The sequence below is a fragment of the Lathamus discolor genome, chromosome Z, assembly GCF_037157495.1.
Source record: "Lathamus discolor isolate bLatDis1 chromosome Z, bLatDis1.hap1, whole genome shotgun sequence".
Lineage (NCBI taxonomy): Eukaryota > Metazoa > Chordata > Aves > Psittaciformes > Psittacidae > Lathamus > Lathamus discolor.
In genome coordinates this window covers 25,300,960-25,320,474 of record NC_088909.1, presented here as the reverse complement: position 1 = coordinate 25,320,474, position 19,515 = coordinate 25,300,960, and the positions used below count along the sequence as shown (strand labels likewise).

At 55.9% G+C, this 19,515-nt stretch overlaps 1 protein-coding gene across 1 annotated transcript in view; it reads right to left on the bottom strand.

The window, feature by feature from the left end:
• The window catches only part of LOC136005898 (hydrocephalus-inducing protein-like), a gene marked incomplete at its 5' end in the record, with an annotated part of 54,586 nt that overhangs the window by 10,516 nt on the left and 24,555 nt on the right, over nucleotides 1-19,515 (bottom strand). The window contains 18 exons of the mRNA XM_065663788.1: nucleotides 708-836; nucleotides 1,195-1,304; nucleotides 2,812-2,976; nucleotides 3,247-3,306; nucleotides 3,714-3,863; nucleotides 4,259-4,450; nucleotides 4,538-4,665; nucleotides 5,514-5,650; nucleotides 6,497-6,672; nucleotides 7,403-7,494; nucleotides 7,993-8,170; nucleotides 8,938-9,075; nucleotides 9,942-10,151; nucleotides 10,861-10,900; nucleotides 12,904-13,217; nucleotides 13,947-14,090; nucleotides 15,767-15,910; nucleotides 18,011-18,251. Coding sequence (XP_065519860.1) covers nucleotides 708-836; nucleotides 1,195-1,304; nucleotides 2,812-2,976; nucleotides 3,247-3,306; nucleotides 3,714-3,863; nucleotides 4,259-4,450; nucleotides 4,538-4,665; nucleotides 5,514-5,650; nucleotides 6,497-6,672; nucleotides 7,403-7,494; nucleotides 7,993-8,170; nucleotides 8,938-9,075; nucleotides 9,942-10,151; nucleotides 10,861-10,900; nucleotides 12,904-13,217; nucleotides 13,947-14,090; nucleotides 15,767-15,910; nucleotides 18,011-18,251 — 2,748 coding nt within the window. The remainder of the gene's footprint in view (nucleotides 1-707; nucleotides 837-1,194; nucleotides 1,305-2,811; nucleotides 2,977-3,246; nucleotides 3,307-3,713; nucleotides 3,864-4,258; nucleotides 4,451-4,537; nucleotides 4,666-5,513; nucleotides 5,651-6,496; nucleotides 6,673-7,402; nucleotides 7,495-7,992; nucleotides 8,171-8,937; nucleotides 9,076-9,941; nucleotides 10,152-10,860; nucleotides 10,901-12,903; nucleotides 13,218-13,946; nucleotides 14,091-15,766; nucleotides 15,911-18,010; nucleotides 18,252-19,515) is intronic.

The following is a 19,515-nucleotide window of genomic DNA, read 5'->3' as shown; positions in this document are numbered from 1 at the left end:
AGCTTTTGGAGTAAATCAAGCTGGTTGTTCTTGAAGAAGGGAGCAGAACAAGCCTTTCGCATGCTGGGTGAAAGGAAACTTCAGGGGAGTCCTGAAAGGAAACTGCTGTGCAAGGACAGATCTGCAGCCACACAGCCCTTTCCTTCATGGGCAGGATGAAGAGGAGCTCCATGCTCTCTTTGGGAGCAAGAGCCAACTGCTCCCAAGCTACCCCCTCGCAGGGGCTGGATGCAGATGCCTTGCCCCTTCCTACTGCTGAATGCCCTCCCCTGGCCCGGCACGGGGGAGAAGTGTGGCTGCGGGTGCAGTGCTGGGATACAGCGGGGTGGCTCTGTGGGGAGGGTCTCAGGAGAGCCCGGCAGGGTGCTCCCACGGCACGGGTGCTGCAGTGCAGAGCCAGGACAACCGAGCTGCTCACTGGAGGAGCAACACCTCGAACAGGGGAGAAAGGCAATGACAGGGCTCAGGAACTCTGGCAGTCCTGCCCAGCACTTTCTCTCTGGGATACCCCGGCACAAGCGAGTCTGCGCTCGCAAGTGTCCTTCAGTTCCTGCCGTGGGAGAGATGTGGCGCAAATGCTGGGGTCCAGGGGCCCATCCTGTCCCTGCTGCGTTACCTCTCTGGTGCCAGGGGCCTCCACGCAGGATCCTGATAGCGTAAGGCGGAGCGCCTCGCTGCCCGGGATGAAGCACCGCAGCCCCTCGTACTGGACAGCCTGGCTCAGCTTCGAGGGGCGGAAGGTCACAACGAAGGGGACATCCACCCCTGGCCTGATGTAACCCTTCGTGGGGCTGATAGCAAAGTCCGGCTGGAAGCTCTCCACGTCCCACAAAAACCTTGCCAAGGAAAGCACAAGGACAGGAAAGAAGGACTAGCCACGGGGAGCTCTCAAGGCAGGGTAAGTCTCAGCGTGAGGCTCTCCGTCTCTGGTGGGCTTTCCCACCACATCTCAGGCCTGATGCTGAGCCACCTGGCAATAAGGCTTCAGGCTGGGCAGGACCCACTGCACCCATCTCTAAATGAGCTTTTGCTCGTACCCCCTTGCTAACTGCCAGGGCCTGACTGCACGGCCATGGCTGCACGACTCTCCAGCGGGATGGAGAAGCAGAGAGGAGATATCTGGGCACACTACGGCTCCTCACAACCCTCATCCAAGCAATCAGCCCTCAGAGAGGCGGGGGGGTCCTGCTTTACCTGACTCCTGCGTCGCCCGCGTTCCGCATGACGACGCGCCGGCACGTGTAGCTCTGCCGTACCACGGCTCCAAAGCTGAGCTGGTCCTGGTCCAAGCTCACAAGGCTGCCCTGGCAGGAGCCCCGCACCGCAAAGAGGGAGCGCACCAGCCCGCGGCACTCCAGCAGCACTTCCCCGCTGAACGGCTGCATGCGGCGCTTCGGGGAGAAGGTCACCTCCACTTTGCAGGTGTCTCCTCTGGCCTTCAGCTTTAGCTCCTTGCTGGGCTTCAAGCACAGAACCTACCCGAAGAGATGAGTGGAGACTATTTCATCTGGCAAGCCAGCTGCGGAGCCTCCCTCACCAGACTCAGGGAAGAGGCTTCCAATTCCTCTTCTGTCCGCACCAACACTGACCCAGTCCCACTCATTCCCTCGTAGGCATTCCTAGGTAATACCAAAGGTGTTTTCTGCCATGTGTCCACCTGGTCACGGTGAGGTCACCTCTGCCTTCTAAAGCTTTCATGGAAGTTCCAACAGAGCTGTAACCCTCCCTCTTTCAAGATTCACCTCCCTCGCCTTTCCAGATCTAAAATATGTGGCTGCATCCTGACCTATGCGTCTAAAACAGGTTAGAGGAATTGTGCCGCCTTCTCACTTGTGGCTCTCGGGGAGTCCTGGCACCCAGCTCAGCTGAAGCATTCACACTGCAAGCATCTGCTGGCAGAGCAGTGCCAGCAGGGAGGACGGGGCAGGCACAGGCAGCCAGGGCAGCCCACAGCTGTCATTAGCTACTACCTCCCACCCACAGCAGCTCATCGCTCCCTGCAGGCACGCTAAAGTGCTCTGCAGAGAAGGAATGGCACTTACCCCAGCTTCCTGCAACTCTGGCACGGTGGATGTGACTCTGAGCTTAAAGGCGAGAGGGCCTGCACTCTTGTTGGCTATGGTGACGATCTTCTTCACCGTCTGCCCAATGCAGATGTTTCCTAGCTTCACCACCTTTCCTGGTGGATGCACAACGTCAACCTGAGGCAGGAGGGATTGATATCAAGCCAAAGGAAAGAAGGAGAAGAGGTTTTCTGCCACTCTCGTGGCAGAAACACAAACCATGGCAGGCTGGGGAAGAGATGAGGAAATGAGAAAACCATGCTGGTTGCCACCTGCACTTTTAGCATTTAGATTTCATCTCACCTTCATTTCTATGCCCCTTCCTTGGGCCTCAACAGTCAGCTTCTCAGCCGGGGCACACGGAGGCAGCAACAAGCTGTTGTGGCTGTTGTCGTCTTTAGGTGTCCGTAGGAGCTGCGCACAGAGGGAAGAGAAACCACAGACAGCATGAGTTTCTGGACCTTCACCACGTGAACAGACTCCCCAGACGAGCCATCCCCTCCCATACTCTTTCCCCCCAGTGGCAGGGATTATCCAAGTCCCTCCACAGCCTGCCAGCAGAGCCGGCTAACCCTGGAATGCCACCGGGCTTTGCCCTGCGCGCTGCCCCCGTCTCCCTGGCACAAGCCTGGGAATGCTGGAGCGCTGGGAATCTCCAGGAGCATGCACAGACCTTCCCCCTCACCTGCTCCTCAGCAAGGTGCTGCTGGTCAAACTCCAGTGAGTAAACCCCACAGGGGTTCTTCACCACCACTGTCCCCTCTTCCCCATGGCTCTGTGGCAGCAGCGGTCCCAGCTCGAGCTCTGCGGGGCTCAACTCCAGCCGTGGCTCCAGACCACATCCCAAGACCGGCACCCGCAGGCGTTGGCTGCTCTGGCAAATCTGGATCTGCAGCTCGCCCCGGTAGCACTTCTGCAAAGAAGCAGCACAGAAAGCTCCTCCGTGAAGCCCCAGGTGACAGTTCCTCCAAGGCAACAATCGCCCCAGGGTCAGGGGTCTTCTCAGCACCTCTAAGCTGAACCCAAACCAGGCAGTTACTTAGAGCAGGGGCTACAGCATCTGCATGGCTCTGAGTAACTGCGGTGAGTCCTGCTGGGGAGTGTAACTGGTCAGTTGGCTACCAGATGGATCTAAAACAGCCTATCAGAGGTTTTCACCTAGTCGTGGGGGAGCGCAACGCACGTGAGAAAAGTCTGCTTTCTCAGACACAGTCCTGGCGCTGCAGCACCGGGCAAACGTCAGCTGTGTGAAAGAGGCAGCTGAGCTCTCACTGGACAGAAATAAGGATCGTCTTCTCTGCTCAGTGCTTGGCTCTGGTCAAAGCTAGACACGAGACGCTGAAATCTCCACGAGCAATTGAAAGATCCCTGCGACTGTCCCCAGCCATGGAAGCACTTGGGTCCATCCTGTCACACGCTGCCAGTTTCCAAGTCACGGTGGCCACATGCAAACTGCCTTTGGGAATGCTCCACCATTTAAGCTGACTCCCAAACTGCATGGGACCGTGCAGGGGAAACTGAGGAACGGTGGGCACAGGGCTGGCAGAAAGCTCCACGCGGAGGCAGAGCTCATTCCCCGCTCCCTGGGCTGGCCTCCCCTTACCACACTGCCCTGACAGTCCTCCTGGGGGTGACACCCACCAAACTCACCTCTTCCGTGGGTGAAAAACGGACTTGGACATGGCACTGCTGTCCTGGAGCGAGGGTTCCAGCTGAGGGCAGCACCTCAAAGCCACAGGGCGCGGGCCTCATCTCCTCCCGCAGCTTGTCACGCTCGCTCGCTGGCAGATGTTTGTCCACCTGCGCACAGAAACCAGTCGCGTGAGGTCTCCTTGGTCTGCGAGGACAGACCCTCGGTTCCTGCAGTGCTCCGAGATGCTGGCACGGTGCAGGGAGCACCTTCATCCCACCCAGACGTGGCCACCCCTGCCTAGAACTGGAGGGCAAACATGTTGGCAGGGCAGGCAGATGGGGAGGCAGTGTCCTCGGAGGGGGAGGAATGGGTGAAGATGGCAGAGAAGTGAAGCGTCAGCTAGTGAGCAGGCCCAGGTGAACCAGCCTTGCTCTGTACCCTCAAAAGCTTCCTCAAGCGAGCTGCAGCCCAAGTGCTCAGGCAGCCAGAGGGGCGGGAAAGCCAAGAGAGGCAAAGAAAACCCAACCGAGAAGTTGTGTGTTACACGTTGTCTGTGCTTTACCTCCTTAACAGCCTCATTCATGCTCATGGACCATTTACAGGGGACCTGGGACGTGTTGTGGAGCTGGATGGTTTCTTCCTGCCACTGCCCACACTGGACAGAGGAGAACTCCAGCCTGTCCCTCGAGAGGCAGAGGGACGGCTCAGCCACAATGGCACGCAGGCGGACCTGGAACGTGGGGCCTCCTCTGACCTAGAGAAGGACAGAGCATCCAGTTGAGAGCCCGGCTGACACTCGCTGCTGTGCCCAACCTGCTGCCTGCCCCACAAGCTGGCCTACCTTGATGGGCAGGAGCACATCCACCTTTCCCAGGGGCACGTTGGCACTTTGTGGGTCGAAGCACACTTCAAATGTCTTGGTCTCACAGCAGGGCAGGCGCTTCACAAGGTCCAGGCACACGCTGAAGCCTGAACACAGGAAAATCAAGCAGCTGAGATACACAAGCAACAGGAAATGGCTCAGAAGCACGGCAAGGCCACAGGGGTGTCCTGGCTGGCAGCTCTGTGAAAGACCCCTTTCCATCTCCAGAGAAGCTGCTCTGCTCCCCTTGTCACTGCCCAAAGCAAAAGGATTTTCACAGCCAGAATCCAGGGGTTGCAGGGTAAAAACGAACCACATTGGTTGAGGAGCTCCAGCAATTCCTTCAGCAGGCATCTCAGGGAAGGACGCATACACCTCTCCAAAGGACAATTTCCAACTAAGATACCAAATGCTGTGGTGTTCCCTGGACAGCGGCTTAGAAGAGACGCCTGGCCACCCGTCACAGACAGCAGTCCCCGTGTGACGGAGCTGCAGCCTTACCCCAAGGCCTCTTTGTGAAGCCTGTTTCGATATGGCACAGGATCCCACAGGCCGTTCAATAAGGCTGAGCAGAAGTGCTCTGGCACTAGGAACTCTAAACAAAGCACTTCCGAACCACAGAGGGTCCATCTGGCTGCAACATAAACCCTCAGAGTGCACAAAGAAACTCCGATGGTGCTCACGGGAGCCAAGAGCAGTAGATGCTGAGAGGCGATCACGCTGATCAGCCCATCTGGCCCCTGCAATGACTTTTTAGGGCAGCCACAGGCAGACCAGGTCTCTGGGCACTGCTCGACAGAATTCAGGCTCTTGAACAGGGCACCGGCCAGAGGGGTACTAAGGAGGAAAAAGCTGCCCAAGGAAGTACTCAAATCTCCCCATGCCCAATGGCTCCAGCTGATGTGGCAGAGACAGCCCCTTCAAGCCCCCGTGAAGCCTCTTTACCACTGGTTACCTGTGTTATACAGGACATATCCATCGGCCTTGAAAGATGCAGGGAAGTGCCCGGTGTTGGTGAGCTTCACCATGTGTGTGTGGATGTCACCGGGAATGACATAGCCAAGGTCCAGGACGTATTCGGGCAGCTCAGCTCTGAAAGGAGGAGGAAGGACACTCTGTAAAGCCCAGCATGGCGTGGGGTGGAGAAGCAATTGGAGTGGATAATTCTGTATCCACTGCTGTGAAAACTCAAGCCAAGCCCAGGAAACCCAAGGCCTGACCTGAGCACCCAGTAATAAGACTTGGCTAAGTCATGGGGAGTGCAGGGCCTAGGATTTATCAGCCACCAACGGGATCTTCGAGTCAGTTTAAAGCGGGTACTGGACACAGTTCCTATGCTGTGAAAAGCCATTGCAGAGAAGTCCACTGCGTCTCCACGGGTCTCAATGAAACTGCTAAGCTGGTGTCCGGCCCAAGCCTGAAACTGCTTCAGGACCTTCTCACAGGATTTCCTTGCAGAGGATACCTCCACTGCTCTGCAGCCAGATCTGTCCCCAAAGCAGCGCTTGAGAGTATCGCGTGCAGTAACCAACACTACAAGATTGCTGTGAAGGTCTTTTTGCAGGCAATCCCACTTGGAAAAGCACATAAGGGATCTGGACCATTCCCTGCTCTTCCTGCTTAGTGGGGTCTGCTTCTCGGCACAAAGACGCCGGCTTGGAGATGCCCCTTTCACAGCTGGTCAGCAGGGGTGGTGCCTGTGCTGTCTGCAAGGGCTTGCTGGTCTGCACCCCCTCAGCTCTGAGAACAGAACCCAGCAACTGTGGGGAGTGGAGCACCTCCAGAGCTCAGGGTAGCACTGTGCAAGTGAGGACACCGAGCTGCCCACAGGGAGCACGGCATAGCTCTCAGCATCAGGCCCTTTCTGAAGTCTTCAGCTATTCCCAACTCTGAGACACAAGGAGCTCTCAGGGGCAGGGCTGCACTGCTGGCTGTTACCCTCGCGGCCCCTGGAGACAGGCTACAGGAGTCCCTACTAACTTGAGAAGCCTCCGATGTACACGCTGGTGAAAGGCAGTGTCCTCCGGGGGACGGGAGGCGAGAGCTTTCTGCTGCTCCAGGGCATGTTCCTCAATCAGCATCTCCTCCATCTGCATCTGCAGCTGAGCATCCCACTGAGGAAAGGAAAGACAGGGGCTGGTTAGCCAAGGTCCTTCCCAAGGCACAAGCTTGTCTCGGGTGGAGGATCCCACCCTGCTCTTGTGGAGAGGGGCGACGGAGTCAGTCTGTCTCACTGATCGGTGTCTGTGACACTTCCTGCTCTCTCAGGCAGGATCATATCCCCACAGAAATGAACTCCAGTGTCTCTGCCTGCCCAGTTATCAAAGCTGATCTGGACAGACACACAAACAAGCCAGAAACCTTCCAAAGCTCCAAGTATGTCCCTGCCTCCAGTCAGTGCCAAAGCAGCCTGGACAAAAGCTCTCCTGGAAAGGGAACCATGAGAGAGCTGGAGCCTCCTGGAGATACAGAACACAGCACAGCCTCAGGCTGCATTCAGGCTGCTGCTTTACGCTCTGTAAACCTGGCAGGGCTTGGCCGGTAAGCAACAAACCCCCCAGCACCGCCCTGTGTGTCCTTCAGAGCACCAGAAACCCAACTGCCCGAGCACAGCTTTCAGCATCTCCCTGGCTGGGGTAGTCAGGAGCTGGCGCATCGCCACGAGGGACAACTCCCAGAGGTGGGCAGCCCAAGGGGCACGCTGAGCTGACACACTCCGTGGCCAGGGGTGTGCAGGGAGGTGCCCAGTGCCGGCAGGGCCCTGGGCAGCTGCCGTGGGGCGCAGGGGCTCCAGTGTCTCGCAGGAGGGTGGCACGTGCGGGACAGGGCAGCAGCTCTACTCACCACGGTGCCCGAGTCGTCCACGCGGGGCTCGGCTGCCACAGCCTCCCCCAGAGCAATGGCCTCTTCTCTCTGGCTGCCTTTGTCCAGCTTTTCTTTGGCCTTTAGGAGGATCTTCTCATATTTGGCGTTGCCTGAAAGCACAGGACACCACCCATAGCAGTGGGGCAGCACAAATCCCACGGAAGACGGGAAGCCCCATTCCCCCGACACCCAGACACAAACTGCTCCAGCAATGTAGGGAAAGGAGATCCTGCTGCTTCTCACCCCCACCCGTCTTTCTCGCCACACAGGAGCATCTCAGCCCCACAGCGTGATGCAAACCCAACCCCTGTCAAAATCCCTGCCAGCCTCTATTACAGCTTTCCCAAGCTTTTCTGCCCAGCCATCATCTTCCCAGACCTCTTGGCAAGCTGTGCACGATGGTTCCTGCGGCAAAGCCCACATGGGCTCGTCTGCCAGAGGCTAAAGAAGCAACCAGAGGGCTGACCTTGTCTGACAGCCCTGAAACCTCCAGGCCTGCTGGAGGTGCCTGTGAGCTGCCCTGTGGGCATATGGCATGGGGGAAAGCCGAGCAGACAGGCAGTGTTCACCTTTGATGTTCCTGGGCAGGTCCAAGTGGATCCTGGGAAAGGTCCCCTCTCCTTTCAGGGAGATTTTTTCTGGCTCCAGGTGACCCAGTTGGATCTGGAAAGCCCTGCAGAAGACTCCAGGCACTCCTGGCAGGTAATACACTTTCAGCACTTGCTGCTTGCCAGGTTCAACGTAACCCTGCAGGGCACACAAGAGGGAGGGACGCAGTGTACCAAAGAGGATTCCGTGGAGGGATGGCTCACATGACAGACGCGCTGAGAACACAAGACAGGTTCTCATACATAAGGAAACATCAGACATCACCACCTCCAGCTTTCCTGTATCCAAACGCCTGAGTCTCACTGCTCTTCTGCTCACAGGGTTTACCCTCTGCTAGCCAGAGCCAGGCACAACAAACCAAAGCTCTTTCACCAGCTGCTCTGGAAGAACGGAGAAGGGCCTCTGCTTCCAGCAGGGCCAGCAGCTCCTGGCAGCAGCTTGCAGGAGAGGACATCAGCATGTCACCCCTCAGACGGACAGGCACTGAGGAAGGTGGAAGCCACTTGGCCCTTTGGCTTCCTCTTCCCATCGCAAAAGGGCACCAAGACAGGAACACTGCTCCAGCTCTAAGACACCCAGGCAGGATGACAAGCTGTGATGGAGTGATGCTCCAGTGATGGCACAACCAGAGAGCTCAGCACTCAGCTCCAAAGAGCTCCCGGAGCACTCGTGCCTCCCACTGGTGCTTGCTGTAGGACAGCAGAGCCAGCGGCGCCCAAGGACAATCAGGGGCTCCGTTAGGATTCTGCTCGATGGACCTCCTCTGCCTCTGCAACAGTCGCTCACAGCCCTGTCTCTCCTGGCTGGTTTTGGACGGGGCTTGTGTGTTCATTCCCCCTGTTTTCCCCCAAAACGCTCTCCTGGGCAGCCTGACACAGGCCGGGTGAAGCCCTTGTGCTACTCACCCTGCTGGGCACGACCAGGGGCACGCCAGGCAGAGGGTTGGCTGCAGTGCCTGTGCCGGGGCTCAGCACCGCAAAGGCAAATCCCAGCTTCCCGCTGTTTTGCAGGGTCAGCGCTGCTTCCGTGACTTTGTTAAACACCTGAGGAGAGGACAGAAGAGCAGGAAGTTACAGGCACATGTCTGCTGCCAAGAATTTCATTCCTCTTCCATCGGGTTGAAAGCAAAGGAACACAGCCCAGAAGCAGGGAGCGCACAGCAGAGATGGGCACTGGGCTCTCTGGGTTAGCCTGGGCAGCCCGCGGCCACAGGGTACTCCTGGGCCCTACACAGGAACAGCTATTTGTGGCAGAGGTGCAATAGCAACCATGGAAAGATCAGTAATAAAGCAAGTAGGGGACACAAGCTCTCTGCACTTGAAGGTGTCACCCAACTGCAAGCTGAAACACAGGAGGAGGCATTGGGGCATTTCAGGAGAAAAGGCACCTGCACACAAGTATTTGTGGGCACAACACAAGCCAAAACGGAGGGAGAGAGGGCAACGCACACAGGGCCAACAGCTGGAAACAGCTGTGGGGGTTGTAACCGGAAAGAAGTACAGTGAGGGTTATTCGGGGACATTCTATCCGGCTACGGTGACTGGAAGCCCAGGTCAGCTGCCTCCTTGGTTGATGAATCAGGAGCATTAAAAGAGAGCACCTCATTTGGGCTTTAGGAGCAGATCAGCGGATGGATGTCTCAGGGACACATCCCTCTGCAGATCACCACTGGGATCCTGCCTGCCCCAGGAGGCAGCGTTAGTTAGAGGAGGGATTCCCAGCTTTGGGCTGGGCTGGGGTGGAGATGGTCATTAAACGCCAGCTTGGAGGTATCCCCCAAACGTTGGACTTCCAAGCCACAGAGCCAGCGAAGCAGCTGGGAAGGGGGGAGAGCCCTGGACCCGGGTGGGCAGCAGCCCACCGGTCATGCTTGGAGGCAAGGAGCACTGACAAGAGCAGCGTGCGGTACCTGCAGCCCGCAGTCGATCTCGGTGGTGTCCAGGAGGTAGCTGATGCACGAGGCCTCCCCACGCAGAGCCACCTCGTAGCTCGGGCCTCCCTCCACCCTGCACAGCGCCGTGACCTGGCTGACGGTGTTGGCGTGGCCGAAGAAGGAGAAGGAGACGCGCTGGCTCTGGCCCGGCTGCAGCTCACCGTGCAGCGGCAGGATATCGAAAACCTGCAGGCAGGGAGGAGAGATCCACACGTGGAGCACGGGACTGATGCAGGAGAGCAGCCTCAGCTTGGGCCAAAGGACAGACGTGGCTGCAGGGGCCTCTTCCTCAAACACAGGCAACATCATCCTCATCTCACACTGCAGCCGTTCCACTCACCAACGGAGAAACCATGGGGAAAACCTTCTCCCACAGTCCCAATTAATGCAGTAGCTAATACACTACATTCATTTGTGGTGTCTCCTGGCAGCAAGAAATTCTCTCTGCTGCAGAACTTGCCTTCAAAAACACCTTTTCCTGCCCTCAGAAGAACACGAGACTGGGAGCTGAGAGCCTGTGGAGCCGGGGGCAGGATCCAGCCCAGCTCCTCGCACTCCTCATGCTTTTCCCTGTCTCTGATTCACATCCTGCTCTCTCCAGATGCTGCAGCAACTGCTGCCGCAGCAAATGCTGCCGCAGCAAATGCTGCTGCAGGAATTTCCTACCCACCACTAGATGAGGACCAAGATGGATAAAGTCCTCCATAGCTGCCGCACAAGGAGTGTTTTTGACCAGCCCTATTAACACCTCCCATGTGGCCTCTCCAATGACCAGCGATGCGCTTGTTATGACATGAGGCCACTCTGGCAGCAGCACCCAGGACACCAGTGGGAGTGGGAGTATGTAACTGCTTGCTACACTGGAAATGTGGAAGTGAGACAGATTCCCACTTACCTCCTCCACACCCAAGGCGAGGGGCTCTGTCTCCATGAACCTGGAAAAAGAACAGACCTTTGCTCAGGGACCTTGCAGTGGGAGGGAGGGAAGTCTGCACAGCAGCTCCTCGGCAGGATGGGGCCCCTGCGGGGGCATCAGTGGTGTGAGCTCAGCAATGAGCTCCAAAACTGGGATGGAGCAGGTCAACGCCTGGCAATGAAACTGCCATAGCAGCGCTGCAGGCAGCTGGCAACTGCTTGCCTCCAGATCTGCTATCTCCTGCTGCGTGATTCTGAAGATCCATTCCGTCACTGGAGAAAACACCTTGGTGCAAAGGCTTAGCTCAGCTTTGATCTCTCAGAGGTCCAAGGGCTGAGGCTTAGGGTTAGTCTGTCTCTAACCACGTGGGTCTACAACAAGAGTAACCACGAGAGATTCGTGCCTCAGAAGTCAGAGAAAGGGCACACGTTGGTCTACACTGCCTATGTCCAGCCACACAGCAACAGTCAGAAGTCAGAGAAAGGGCACACGTTGGTCTACACTGCCTATGTCCAGCCACACAGCAACAGTTGGATTGTGTTGCTCATATGATCACTCTGCCCCAGGTAGCAGCAATGACCAAAGAGCAAGGAGGAAAGAACGGGCTGGACAATTAGAAAGAAAAAAATGTAAACACACAAAGTCTTGTTGAGGCAGAGAAACAGCGTTTTTCTCTCCTGACCAAAATAAACGTGCGCGACTGATCCTGGGAGTCTCTGATGACCAGCTCCAGCAAGGTCCCAGGTAGGGAAAGTTCCAGTCTTTGATCTCCCCTTCATGAGACCTGATGCTTGATTCTCTCCATGTCAGACTGAGTTAGAGCTGATGATTTAGAATACCAACAGTGCTTAGTGTGGACCAGAAATAACATCTGACACGCTGCCCTTCTGCAGGCTCCTAATGAACACTTTGAGTGTTTGGTGGTAACACCTTGGAGACCATCTTCATTTCCAGCTCTGGCACACAGCATCCCATGGTGTCTGCTGAGCGCCCCGGAGTGCCCCAGTGCCCTGGTCGTCTCCCCCAAGCCCTCCTAATAGCCACAGCTCATCTCCAGTTCCCAAGAGGTCACCTCCTCCGAGTCAGATCCCAATTCCCTTCACACAGCTGCTTCTTGATCGTTTCCCTTGTTTGTAATAACAGCGCTTCAGTGCCACGTGGTGAACTTTGCTGCGTTTCCTAGGGCATTACGGAAAACCATTTGCTACCGTCCTTCAAACTGCCCAGAGCAGACTTTTGTGCTATGCAGAGAAGCCGCAGCAGAAGGAACACTAGGAATGTGCTTCTAGATGTGCTTCAGCACCACTACAAGTTTGCTCTTGGCCTTGGAAACCATAGACCACCACTGCATGGTCCTCCTTCCCAGGGATGTCCATACAAGGGCTCCCTCCAGCATCTACAGCTGGACCTAAAGTCACAGCAGAACCTGCCATTCCTCACTAAAACTCCACATAGCTCTTCTGTGAATGTGACGTGCAGTTCAAGAGATGAACACTCACTTCAAGGGGCTGTTTGCCTCAGGCCACGAAGATCTGAGAAAGCAGCTTTCTACATCAGCCCTCCTGCCCCCAGGAACCCATACAGGCCTACAGCAAAGCAGAGCAAGGGACTGCGACAGCAGTGTGTCACTCTGATGGCAGTGCCTGGGTAGGATCTTAGTACAAAATGACAACAGATGGGCTTAGCAGGGAAGGACACCTTCTACATCCGCTTCTCCAAGTGCCGAAGCATGGCTTTGCAGCTGCAGAGATAAAGCAGGACTCCAGCTTATGGCTATGTGAAAAGGGTCAGTAGTGTCCTACAGTCCCAGCCTGGCTGGAGAATGCTGTCTCCTTCCCAGCACCAAACCGGCGGAGATCACCTGTTCCCTGAGCACCTTGGCTGAGCACAACTCAGAGGTGTGATTTCCTCAAGGGAAGGTTGAAAACAATTTGGCAGATCAGGCAAATGGCCTCGGGCTTTGCAAACCACAAACAGGACATCAGGAAGAAGAGCTTCCAGGAGAGGGAGAGGTGCGCATACCTCACTGGGTTCACCTGGCTGTCCTTCAGGAATGCCCAGTGGTACTGGACAACCAGTGGGCTGCAGTTGGTCATCTCCATGTAACGCACATCCTTGCTGTCATTCAAGATGCAGCCAAAGTCCACGGCCGTGGTCTGGATCTGGAGATTCGGGAAGTAGACTTCTCCCCGGACGGTGACCTGCTCTTCGTGAGGATGCTCCAGGAACTTGATCTTCAGAGCCTTCTCCGCTGCCCGGATAAGCAAATCCTCCTCATAAGCAGGGTTAAATCCGATGCAGAGTTGAAGTTCCTCCCCTGTCCTCAGCTTCATGGGCTGCAAGGAGATGAAGAGAAAATGTTCAACGTGTGACCCCAACACGGGCTTCTCGCTTCATCCTTCATTTTCTTCACGCTGTCTGACCAAGCACCGCACTTTTTTCTGAAGCTGCCTGAGGCTCACGGTTCTGTGCTCTGCACCAATACAAGAGGAAATCCACGTTGGTCTCCTGAATTCTGGAGCCGCAGAAGCCACCTGCTAAACACAACCAAAGCAGCACTCTGGCACCCAGGCCTTCGCCCTCTGGAGGAACTCCTTTAGCCTGCAGCACAGCGGTGGCTGCACCTCTGACAACACGTGCACTGCAGAGCCCATGCCCAACACCTTCCGCACACACCAGGGCAGGAGCCAGACAGCAGCTGGAGAAGCCTACCTCAGCCTTCCCAAAGGCAGGGCTGCCCTCAAAGACAGCAAGCTGTTCCCCAGCTTATCTGAGGATGGCTGCTGGAGAGCTGGCATGCCTTCCAGCAGACACCTTTCCTACAGCTTGCCCACAGCTGGGTGCCTGCTCCCTCCTCCCCCTGTCTTCAAGCCAGGAGGTCTCTTCCCCATTCAGATGGCATTCTTTTTCCTTCAGCAGCTCGTTTCACATCTGATTTAGCTTGGGCCACTTTACTGCAGACTCTACAGAACACACTTCCATCATGGAGGACCTCCCAACAGAGACACACCACCACGTTCATCCCTCTTCAAAGCCCAGCAGCAAGAAAGTCCGGGGCTGCTCACCTGAGCATTTGCAGGGAGAGGCTGCTGGTCCGCAGTGCAGATGGAGAAGGGCTGCTCTAAGGCAAGGACCACGCTGAGGGGCAGCGAGCACATGTTCTTTACAGAGAGAGGCTTGTACATCACAGCCAGGACATCACCGGGGTGCTACAGAAACAGGAGACAAGAAAAAATGACCTTGAAGTGGCCATGGACCTCCTCCCCTTCAGACGCATTTCAAATTTTCCAACCCCAAAAGTGCATCCATCTCTATTTACTCTTTTGATTGGTTTCTACCCCTCTGCAAAGTTTGTCCTCCAACTCTAGCAGACGCTTTCGCGTTTAGAACCCACAGCCTTCCCCAGGGGACAGGGAAACAGTCTCGCGTACAGATGAGGGAGCAGCCCCCCAGAGGAGGCAGCTGCTTCAGCAAGATCCAAAACAGAAAGTGAACCCACTCTGGCTCCAGTTGTGTGTCCTCTCCTGCCCAGAGAGCACACACAGGCACAAGGCACAAGGCCATTTCCACTCCCATACAGTAGTTTCTTACCACCCTATCAGCTCTGCCAGGCCCGCAAGGCAGTGATGCTGCTCAGAGGAGGCAAGCAAGCAGGATATGGCCTGCAGCGGACAGCCTGCAGCAGCCCGAGGTCAGCTTTGAACATTCACGGGCACATGCAGACAGCTCCAAACCTCAACAGTCTGGCCGCAACCTGCTGCCCCTGCTCCACTGACAAGATGTTGCAGCCTCAAAGCTAAGCTCAGCCTAAGCCTTTTCCTCCTGTCCATGCATTGCTCCGCGCTTCCTGCATGGTTTATCTAAACTAGACAGTCTTTGGGAAACTAATTGTGGATGCATTGGCATCCAACTCCTGCAGTGTCGCAGCACGCAACACATGGGAGCATGTGGCATGAAGCAGACCACAGGCAGACATCAGGGGGAGCTGAAAAGCTTCTGATTAGATGTGAACCGCCTGCTCACAGGATTTGTGCTTCTCTGGAAGCCTGGGAAGTGGAGGAGAGACCTGAAACCGCAGAAACTAAATCATGAGCTATCTGCTCTTTTTCAGACACCTCACGCGACGGGGAAAGGTGATGCAGGAGTCGGGATCCAGACACTAAAGGGCACACACGTTGCACTGGTGCTCTCATCGCTGCAGCTGAAGGGCACTCGTGGGTCCTTTGAAGAAGGTGAGGCTTGGGAAAGGCAAAGAGGCAGCACCCATACCGACGGCAGGGAAGGCAAAGAGGCGCAAGAGATGCCAGTTTTTCCTCATCAGCTTGAGGAGTTGACAGGAATCTCAGCTTTTCTCAGCTTCCCTACACGATCGCTGCTCGGACATCACCACACCTTGGAAGATCCTCAAAACCCTGACTACAGACACTGGCGTCTCTCTAGAGGGGGGCATGCTCCCCCTCGCCAGAGCAGCTGTAATCTCAGTTCTACCTGGCTCAACTTAGAGAACAGCCTCATCTCTAGCAGCATCCTCACTCCTCTCACCACCACCTCAGGGAGGGTGAGGAGGGATCTGCTCTCCACCTGCAGCCCCAGCACAGCAAGTGGCTCTTCCAAAGCCCACGCTGCTCTCACGGGTCCCACATCTCAGCCCGTGCCCTTGGCTCAGCAGCTCAATTCTGTCTGCACCTCGAGAAGGGCAGAATAGAGCTGCGGAGACTGTCCCCAGCCCCACAGGGGTGAAATAATGATCTCGGCATTCATGACAAAAGCTGGGCCTGGCTCAAGTCAACAGCCAAAGCTCTGTGGACTTGGAGAACTTCCTCCTTAGGACACAGGCACACCCCAGCCACACCAGTCAGTGCCAGGATGCAATGCAGAGACTCACCTTCTCCACCCGGAAAGTGATTTCTCTGCTGGATATTTGCAGAGCAGGAGCAATGAACTCGCACGTGACGTCCACCTGCACGATCAGATTCTTCACTCCCTCCTTGCCCACGATGGCGTGACACAGCAGCTTCTCCTTCACCACCTGCATGCGAGCCACACGGCCCCCAGCGGGTGTTATCAGGGTGTCCACAAAACACACTGCATCTTTGAGCCGCCCACCCACACGCCCCATTACTGCATGAAGTTACAGCCATTGGTCTCCTCAGGAGCCCTCTCTTCTTTATAAGCTGCATCCTCTTTGTTCTGCACTCACGCGTCCCTCGTGTTACAACCCAACCACCACAAAAGGCCCTCAGGAGTCTTGTGCTGCCTACAGCTCTCAGAACAATCCCTGCCCAAACGGTTATTGCTTTGCTTTGTCCCACTGCCAAACAAAATGCTTACCGAAAACTGTAGGAACTCATGAAAAAAAAACAAACCAGACTGTATGAAGGGAAACAGGGGATAGAAGGATCAATGCCAGCAAATCCTCCCTTGCAAGTTTAGTGGAAAGGATCCCTGGGAAAACCCCAAACAGACAGCCTGCCTTCCTAGGATGTACTGTGTCCCCCTAGACCTGCCTGTAAAACAAACCTCCCCAGGAAAGAGATGTCTTCAACCCGGCATGAAAACCCTCGACTTAAGCTGGATGCTCTTACATCCAAGACTTTTCCTGATTCCTCCTCATGGTTTCACTTCCCCACATTCCTCCCTTTTTTCCTCTCTCTTCCCTCTGATAGACCACCACAACCCAACTCCTCCTCAGAGCCTAGAGACGTCAGAATCACCTGTGCTGCACGTGCACCACAGGGTCTTGGGCTTCTAACCAGCCTCAAGAGTATGAAGTTCTCGAGACCTAGGGAAGGTGGAAGACCCAGTCCCAGGCTCTTGGCTTGGACTGCACGAGCCAGGTAGCCACAGCTGAGCTCACAGATGCCCATTTGGTTTTCCAGGAAGGCACCCTCACCAGTGGCCTGACCATTTCCCTTCTGGTTCCTTCTTCCCTCTTCAGCAAAGCCTCATGGGCTCAGGACTGCACACGGACAGTCCCATCGGAGTCAACCAGCTGAGAGATCAAGTCTTCCTCAAGCTACCACTCAGGCAATCCTTTAAAACACCTCTCAAACTCTAGCAGCAGCAGGAGCTTAATGCACATTTATTCCCCATTCACTTAAACACTTGTGCCCAGTGCTCCTGGAGCCAGGGAAGGCACACCGGGGTCAGACGGCAGCTCCTCTGCAGAGCTGGATTTCCCCCGGAGAGACGGGTCCAGGGAGGAGAACACTCAGTGACCCTGCTGAAATCTGCCCCTCTGAGCTGCAACCCAAGGGTGCTGCAAGACCTGCCTGCCCTCGGCACACGGGGGCTGGCTGAGGGAGCGGGGCGAGCGCTGATGGGAATACTGACACAAGTCAAGCTCTCAGTTCTAATGATCCCTGGAACACTTTCCCATGTGGACGGACATCATTCGGATCATTAGAGCTGGCACACTGGGTTCATTTCTCTCGTCCCGGTCTCTGGGCCGGACAAGCTCCCGGCCCGTGTCTGTCTACAGAGGAAAATCAATGCTGCTCCCAGACACTCCCTACCTTCCCGGGTGTTTTGTTTCACTCGCTGCTTCCCCACACAGACAACTGGCCATTTCTTTAGTTACTTTCTGCCTGGGCTCCCAGTCTACCTCTAACTTTAAGGCCAGCTGAGAAAACTGGGGCTGCTCAGCCTGGAGAAGAGAAACCGCGGGGAGACCTCAGAGCAGCCTTCCACTAGCTGAACGGGGCCTACAAGGATGCCGGACACGGACTCTTCTCAGGGACTGCAGCAACAGGACAAGGGGTAATGGACTTAAACTCAAACAGGGCGAGTTCAGGTTAGATACAAGGAAGAGGTTCTTCACTGTGAGGATGGTGAGGCACTGGCACAGGTTGCCAAAGCAGTGGTGAATGCTCCATCCCTGGCAGGGTACAAGGCCATGCTGGACAGAGCCTGGGGCGACAGTGCCTTCAGGCCATGTTTTGCTACCACCAAGTTGGCTTTATGGTAGCCATGGAACTCAAAAAGCCTCAGCAACTGATGGTGGCGAGCATGGAAAGCAACTGGTGCTGCCACGGTAACTTATGGCAGGAAACCAGGTTCTCAGAAGCACTTGCCCATTTGCTCAGGCAAATGTCAAGGGGCTGCAGAAATGCCCTGATGCAGAACTCACCTGAGGGGTGCTGCAGGAGCCTTTCAGCACCACCTCCGCTGTCTGGCCGGGCATCAGCTCCGTCCTCAGCGGCTGAAGCTTCAGCACGGGGCCACAGGAGGAAACCTTGCCCTTGCTCTTACTGATGCGAGGGAGACGCTTGCGCTGCTTAAGTGTGGTGCCACCTTCTGTGGTCCAATAGAGCAGATGGGTGCGTCGTCCTTTGTTTGTCATCTTGAAGCGGTAACAGCAGGGATCCAGGCTAGAGGAGAAGCAGAGACACAAAATGGCAGGGGAGCTGCTATTTGCCACTGGTCACCCAGCTTCAGCACCCTGAGGGCACGACCTGACTGCACACTCGGCTTCACCAAAAGCCAGACCTTGGCTGCCCCTAGGTTTGTCACCATCCAGCAGCTGCTCTGCTGGCACCCTTCCAGCAAGGAAGAGCTTCGTAAAGAGCCGGCCCCACATGCAAGTTGCTGGAGGAACAGCCTCGCTGCCACTCCACCTTCCCCTTGGGAGCTGTTGTTCATGCCTCTGAGGCGTCTCGTAGGGAGCATCCAACCCTCATTGCCCCCAACGTACCACCCTCTGGTGGCGGCTCTGCAGCCGACAGCAATGGCAACAGCTCCAAACTGATCCCGCGGGCAATGACATAAAGGGGGGCAGAAGACAACTACATGAATCACATGGACACTGTCCCCTCCATTGTGCAGCCAGCTTGTGGCTGCACTGAGCACAGGAAACTCTGGGCAAGCACCAGCCTCCCTGCGATGTCCCTGCGTACGTGGAGGGCTCGTGGGTGCGTATTTTACCTCTCCAAATCTATCCCAAGTACTTAAGGTAGGATTAAGCTGCTCTTTCTACCCCAAGAATTCAGGTATCGGAGCACCACGGACCCTCTTTGCAGCCACAGAAAGGAAGAGCCACCCCAAGAAGACTGTTCTTCTCTGAGGAGGTCTCCAACACAAGGCAAACAGCACTTTTTTCCTCCTGTGTCCAAGAACATGACTGGTTTCAGACATACACGTTGGGACCACTGAATCCTCTCCTTCCAGCTCACCAATTTCAATCGAGACTCTTCATTTATCCCACTCCACCTCAGCAGACTTCCACACTTCCACACTTCCTCCCCCTTCCAGAGCTGGTCCTGCATCCACACTCGCTTGCCCGTGCCTCGGGAAGCAGGCAGGAGAAACCAGGGAAGAGCCACCACGTCTAATAAAGAGCAACCGGGCACGGAGTGGGGGAGAGGAGCCAACTGGGGGATGACACAGGGCAAAGAAATTCTGCTGCTCCTCCAGGGCTCCTGGCCAGAGGGGAAATAAACCAGCGCCATTCATTCAGTCGAGGAGCTGCTAACAAGCTACTGCCCAGGCTTGCTGCTGCTCTGAGATCTTACTCCAGACGGAATGGCAAAGCAAGCACTATCACTGCAGAGGGAAACATGTCTGTACTTGTAAGGCAGCATTTCTCAGCTGGAGGCTTCCAGGACCTGCTCTCTTCCTCCAAATCTTTGTTTGATA